The 6,000-nt window shown below is 63.2% G+C and overlaps 2 protein-coding genes across 2 annotated transcripts; one reads left to right on the forward strand and one right to left on the reverse strand.

The window, feature by feature from the left end:
* Positions 1 to 276: 276 nt before the first annotated feature.
* On the reverse strand, positions 277 to 929 carry EMIHUDRAFT_46639 (hypothetical protein; the record flags this gene model as incomplete). Its single annotated transcript, XM_005760914.1, has 2 exons — positions 277 to 405; positions 546 to 929. Coding segments are annotated over 2 exons (513 nt in total), but the record flags the coding sequence as incomplete, so codon positions are not given.
* Positions 930 to 2,733: 1,804 nt separating this feature from the next.
* Positions 2,734 to 3,890, forward strand: EMIHUDRAFT_453020 (hypothetical protein). The gene is made up of 4 exons (XM_005760915.1): positions 2,734 to 3,061; positions 3,140 to 3,306; positions 3,376 to 3,508; positions 3,580 to 3,890. Exons 1-4 carry the CDS (start codon positions 2,744 to 2,746, stop codon positions 3,712 to 3,714), a joined length of 753 nt encoding a protein of 250 aa, XP_005760972.1. The 5' UTR covers positions 2,734 to 2,743; the 3' UTR covers positions 3,715 to 3,890.
* Positions 3,891 to 6,000: the final 2,110 nt, after the last annotated feature.

Below are 6,000 nucleotides of genomic sequence, written 5' to 3' on the forward strand. Positions count from 1 at the left end.
CTACGCATTGCCCATAGAAGCTTCTGTTCTGAGCGTGGTTGTCATCTCCGGGCAGCGGCGTGTCTGTCGCGAGCCGAGGCGGCGGCGCAGGCGTAGCCCGTGTTCGAGACGGCGTCCTCGAGGAAGAGCTCCTAGGAGTAGTTAATTGACTAGTGATTATTAATTGGCACCAACCACAAAGTCGTCCTCGAGGAAGAGCTCCTCGACGGGATAAGTGCGGCCAGGCACCTCCACCACCGCCACGCCGCCGCCGCCGCCGCCGCCGAGCGAGGCGGCAAAGTACTCGCAATAGGGCGCGGCGGGCACCGTGGCGGACATGAGGACGACCTTGGCGCTCGAGCCGGCCGCGAGCGCGCGGCGCAGCGCGAGCAGCAGCAGGTCCGTCTCGACGCTCCGCTCGTGCACCTGGTGGAGGTGAGAGGGAACCTTCTAGGAACCTTCTAGGAACCTTCCGCTCGTGCACCTGGTGGAGGTGAGAGGGAGTGCAGGCGAGGGAGGCTGGCACGGCGGCGGCCACACTCGCAGTGGCCGTGCGACGGCCTCACCTCGTCGACGACGACGTGGCTAAAGCCCTGCAGCGCCGCGTCCTCCTCGAGCAGCCGCAGCAGCACGCCCGTCGTCACATAGGTGAGCGCCGTCTCGGCCGACGCCCGCGCGTCGCCCCGCACGCGGTAGCCGCACACGCCGCCGACGCCCTCGCCGAGCTCCGACGCGACCCGCTCTGCCAGCGCCATGGCGGCGAGGCGGCGCGGCTGAGCCACGACGATTGCACACGGCGTCCCCGCCGTGGCAGCCTCAAGCAGCAGCAGCCTCGGCAACTGCGTCGACTTGCCGCAGCCCGTGGCTCCCCGCACAAGCGTGACGCGGGCGGCGCGCACCGTGGCGAGGAGCTCCTCGCGATGGCGGTAGGCGGGCAGCTCGTTTGCGGTGCACTTGCGCGGCTTCACCGATGGCCACGGCCGAGGAGGCGGCACCACCCTCGCGGTCGTCGGTGCGGCAGGACGTGGCTCACTGCGCACAGAGGACTGGAGGTGCTTGGCGATGGCGGAGCGTTCGGCGGCAGAGAGGGCGAACTCGCCGGCGACGGGCTTGGCTCGTGTGCTCATCTCGCCCACAAGAGGATGCCCTGCTCTGCGAGCGACGCGCGGAAGACGAGCGAGACGGCCGCGGACCGGGCGATGTCGGCGAGGCCGTCGCAGCAAGGACCTGGCGTGATGTGCGGAATATGCGAGGAGCAAGAAATGAGCGAGACGCAGCTGAAGAGCACCGAGGCAAGCCTGCAGCCGTCGGTCGAGGACGCTCTCTGAAGCTGCACACGCGAAAAACCGTGTCGATGAACTCCAGCTACACTCCGTGGACGATCGAGGAGGACCGCCTCCTGTTGCGCTTGCAAATGCAGGCTGGGGGACCAGCGGAGCATCCGAGTCTGCTGCCGCTCCCTCGAGGCCGCTCCATATCGGCAGAGTGTTGCCATCCGTACGCTCTACCTCTAGCTGGACAGCATGCTAGACAGGCGGCCGATTGCACCTCTTCTCTGACTTTCTGTTCCCCGGTGTAGTTCGGTCGTGGTATATCTGTATGACGCATTCGATCCGTATAGTTCTGGCTAAACGAGAACAACGCAGGGCCTCGTCCTCGTGAGCGACGAACGACAGAGAGGAACTTCCTGGTTCGGCACTGCCACTCACTGGCTAGAGGGTAGGTAGGCTAGACGTGTGTCTCGCGCCTTGCGGGGGGGGAGCGGAAAGGAGGAACCTCTTCCCAAGAGCACCACTCTTGGCAGCGCCGCCACTACCACCCAGAGCGCTGCAAGCAGCGCCGGGCAATGACGGCTTACCGCCCACCCAGCCCCCCCTCGGCACACACACCCCGGCAGCCAATGTGTGACGGCTCGAACCCGCTAAGCCATCCCGCAAGCGGGATGGCCCGCCACTCGAACCCGCAAGCGGGCGTACGAACCGCGAGCGGCTCGCACTCGTGACACGCAGGCGTCCGACAGACGGCGCCGGGGCTAGGCGACCGAAGAGGAACTACGGCAAGAACCGCACACCACCCGCTGACGAGCGCTCGCGGAACTGGTCCGCAGCGCCCGCCAGGGGCGTGCGCGAGACAGGGCTCGGAGCCCTTTTCTGTGAGCAGGGATTCCCTCCCGGCGGGGGTTGTGGCGGAGCCCCGGCATGGGAATTGCCGGCCCCCACCCAGGGGGTGCCCTAGACTCGGGACTGCCTGGCGATGTGCACACTGCGGGCAACCCAAGGGAGGGATGGGAGGACGGCACGCGGAAAGAGAGAGCGCCCCTGCGCCATGCGGCAAAAATTATTTTTGTGGACAGGATTTGAGGGCGGGCGAGGCGGCAGCCGTCGAGATGCCGGCGGTGGCGGCGGTCGAGCGGGCGGGCGCGAAGGCCAGGCGAGGCGGCGGGCGGCGGGCGGGGCGGCGGACGAGGCGGCCGGCGTCGCGGGCGCGCGTCGGGGAGGCGGCGGCAAGGGCGGCGAGGGTTACAACGATGGCAGCAGGGCCAGATGCGGCGGCGTCAAGGGCGGCAAGTTGAAATATCCGAGTCGGGAGTGGGTGGGCGCCGGAGAGGGAGTGGTGTGACTGCTCCTGTGGTGCGGGCGACGGCTTCTGCAGAAGCCGTCGCCCGCGCCTCGCCTGTCGCGTGAACGGTAGTAAAATTCTTTTGCGTGTCGTTTTCATTCGGCGAGACGCCGCTTTGCCTTGTCTCAGACCGCTCGCTATCGCCATGGCGAAGGTCCAGCTGATGGACCGCTCCGACACGGAGACCCTGGGCCAGTACGAATCGCTGTTTGTGAAGCAGACCAAGAAGGGCTGCGTCCAGGAATGCTTCGGCTGCGAGGCGACGAACGAGTTCAAGATCTACCCTTCGGCCGCCGACGCAAAGGGCGCCGAGACCTACTACTCTCTGGAGGAGAGCGACTTTTGCATGCGCTTTTGCTGCAAAAACAATAGGGCTTTCACTCAGACAGTGTGGACGGGCACCAAGGAGTCTCACAGCGGCACGGTCATGACCATGTCAAAGGAATTCTCGCTCAGCGCTGGGGCAGCTTTGCGTCTCTGTGTGCACACACTGATTTGCGCAAGCTCCCTACCATCAGCTGTTGTGTCCGGTTCATGTTAGGCTTGCCTCTGCTGCTGCAACCCCGCGATCACCTTCAAGGACGGGGCGGGCGACTCGCTCGGCGGGGCGAGCCTGCCGTGCTACGTATGCCTGCCGAAGATCAGCGTCTTCGATCCGGCCGGCCAGGAGGAGTACAAGGTGCAGATGCCATCCTGCGTCGGCGGCATGTGCGTTCGCCAAGGGAAGCTGCCCATCGGAGGTGACCATGCTGAGACACTCCCGATCCCACACCGCAGGTGCATCGACTGCTGCGCCGAAGGTCTTTGCAACTGCAAGGTTCCGTTCTACATCTACCCTGCAGGCTCGTCGGGGGGCAAGGGCGAGGAGATCGGCAAGATTGTGAAGATGTGGCGCGGCCTCGGTACCGAGGTCTTCACGGACGCCGCTATCTGCCGCGAGGTGTTGAACAGCGCATCTTCACGGTAGAGATGTGTGAACAGGTCTTCACGGACGCCGACTCCTTCCAGCTCGACTTCCCGAAAGGCATCGACGCCTCCGCCAAGGCGCGCATGCTCGGGACGACGGCCTTCGTCAACATGATCTTCTTCGAGGAGGTAGGACATTACGAATCTTGAGGATAACGGCGGCGGCGGCGGCGGAGGAGGTTGGCCCTAGGGGGGGACACGTGCAGCGTCGGGGGACGACGACACACGTGTTGCACGTCGCTCGCGCGCACTTCGCCACGTCCGGCTTATCTTGTTCTGATGTGCCGGCGCTTTCAAGGAAACAGAAGCGGCGAAAGCCGACGGTTGGTAGGAATGGGGCTCTGGCCAGATTTGGGCTTGGAGTTGGCCGCGTCGAGTTTTGGATCTCGACGCGCGTGCGATTTTTGGTGAACGAGATTTTCGCTTGACCTCGGTGGGAAATCGCACTATTTAAGGGCAAAAACCGATTTGCTGTGGGGGGCGTAAGAAGCGCACCCAGTTGGCCAGACGATTGGCATCGGGTTGCGGGCAAGAGAGAGAGCCCTTGTACCCGGTAGCCTGGGTGCTTGGCGTGTCCGTTTTATTTATTTTCTTTTTGTCAACCTCTTTGTTTACTTATTAACGATGAGAATTCTCCTCTCTATGCTGAGCGCTGTCTTGTGAGGTTGAGGTGTGCGGTGCCTGGATGCCCTGCTAAAGGGACAGGACTACTCGCGCGGGCGTCACAGTTGTCGCAGACCGGCGTCCCAAACACATAAATAAATAAAGCACTAGGCACCTCTAGGAGAGATGGGCCGTCAGCTGTCACGATATACCCGAAGGGAACCCCAGTGCCAACACCGACCGTTGAGGTACAAGTGCTCGAAACGAGAGTGGACCTGAGCAACGACATGACTTGGAGGCAAATGATCGGAGTGGGAGTCAGAAATGTGGTCCTTGCGCGAGGAGAGCTCGATAAACTCGAGGGGCCAAAATATGCCGAGAGCAGGGCGGAGTTACGCAGAGAGGCGAGAGAAGCAGCGAGAGCAAGGGATCGGCAGAGGGCAGCGGCGTCTCAGAACGAGGCCGAGGAGAGCGATGAGTCAGAGGATGAAACAGCAGCAGGAAGAGAGAACGAGGACGAGAGTGGGACGACCACGAGGTGGCATGAAGGTCGCTGCGAGAATTGGCGAGAGACTGCGAACAGCGACAGGAAGAGGTAGACGCCCGAGGGTGGGAAGGCTAGCACCGCACTTCGCTCCTTAAAATCCCTGTGTGGTGGCGGCGTGCCGTCCTCCCATCCGGCTTGTTCCTTGACAGCTAGGTGCAGAGAGAGAGTCCTGTCCCCCTTTTGGGTACGTGCTAATAGCACTGCTCGGAGGGTAGTACGTATCACTTGAGTGGTACGGACCTTCTGCTCGCATCGTGCATGCCGTTGGGCATGGCACGCACGACCAGGTAGGTAGGAGAGTTGTTGTAGGTAGGTAGGTAGGTAGAAAGGTGAAGAACAGCCAGGCTCGGACTGGACACCAACGCGGTATGGGTGGACGCTAGACAGATGATGACGACACGCACGAGCGACACACAGACACAAACAGGCTCACAAGACACACGACCACTCGCTCGCCACTTTCCGCCGCAAGTTTACGCGTGCCCCTTGACGGCAAACCCCGCAAAGTGACCCGTTTTTACCCACCCACGCCCGTGCGCGCGTATCTTAGCTAAGGTACGCGGCCACACGCGCTGGCGCGCACGGCAACCGGGACTTACACGCGCGACACGAGGGACTGTGTATCCGTGCCTGCCTCGGGGGAGAATAGCCGCCCTCACCCGCTGGCGTTCATCGAGCTCGGCGGGGCTGATACGTGAGTGTGTGTGTGTGTGTCCCCTTTTGATCCCGCCTGTGATGCTGGGTGCGAGGTCGTGGAAGCTTCGATCCCAAGGGGGGGAGCTGATCCCACTCGTAACCAACTCTCAGGGGCAGTAGGTGGGCGAGCTTGGAGCGCGCTCATCTCGATCGTCAAGGCGTCGCTACGCGCGGTCTTCCGCGGGGGGAGCTGCGTCGACGGGTGCGGGACCGCGGCGCAGCCAGTGCCGCGGCGAGGCCTCCGGCTGTTTGCGGCGGGCGGCTTGCTGCTCGCTGCATGGCGAAAAACTCGTCTCGCTCTCGTCTCGCCACACGCCAAGGGCTTATGCTCTGGCGAGACGTGAGGCGCATGCGCCCAGGAGGGGAGGGGGCATGTGTAACGACACTGCTAGAGATGCCTTTCGGGGCCCAGAGATAAAACTTCTGTGATGCCATGCGTGACCTAGTAGTGTCCCCAGCTATGGGCGTGTCCACGTTGGAGCCAGGTGTGGTGTGGGCGCGAGAATAGCTCCGCCGTTCATGGAGGCAACCGATGCGAGTCGCGACTGGTGTGTGTCGTCGTGGTTTCGTATCAAGAATACTCACTCACA

This window comes from Emiliania huxleyi (assembly GCF_000372725.1).
Source record: "Emiliania huxleyi CCMP1516 unplaced genomic scaffold EMIHUscaffold_73, whole genome shotgun sequence".
Classification (NCBI taxonomy): domain Eukaryota; phylum Haptophyta; order Isochrysidales; family Noelaerhabdaceae; genus Emiliania; species Emiliania huxleyi.

Excerpts from the sequence above, each read along its gene's own strand:
- EMIHUDRAFT_453020 (XM_005760915.1), top strand. The coding sequence starts at position 2,744 with ATGGCGAAGGTCCAGCTGATGGACCGCTCCGACACGGAGACCCTGGGC. Across the intron at positions 3,307-3,375 it reads CCATCCTGCGTCGGCGGCAT|GTGCATCGACTGCTGCGCCG; the intron begins GTGCGTTCGCCA and ends CCCACACCGCAG. Across the intron at positions 3,509-3,579 it reads GGCGCGGCCTCGGTACCGAG|GTCTTCACGGACGCCGACTC; the intron begins GTCTTCACGGAC and ends ATGTGTGAACAG.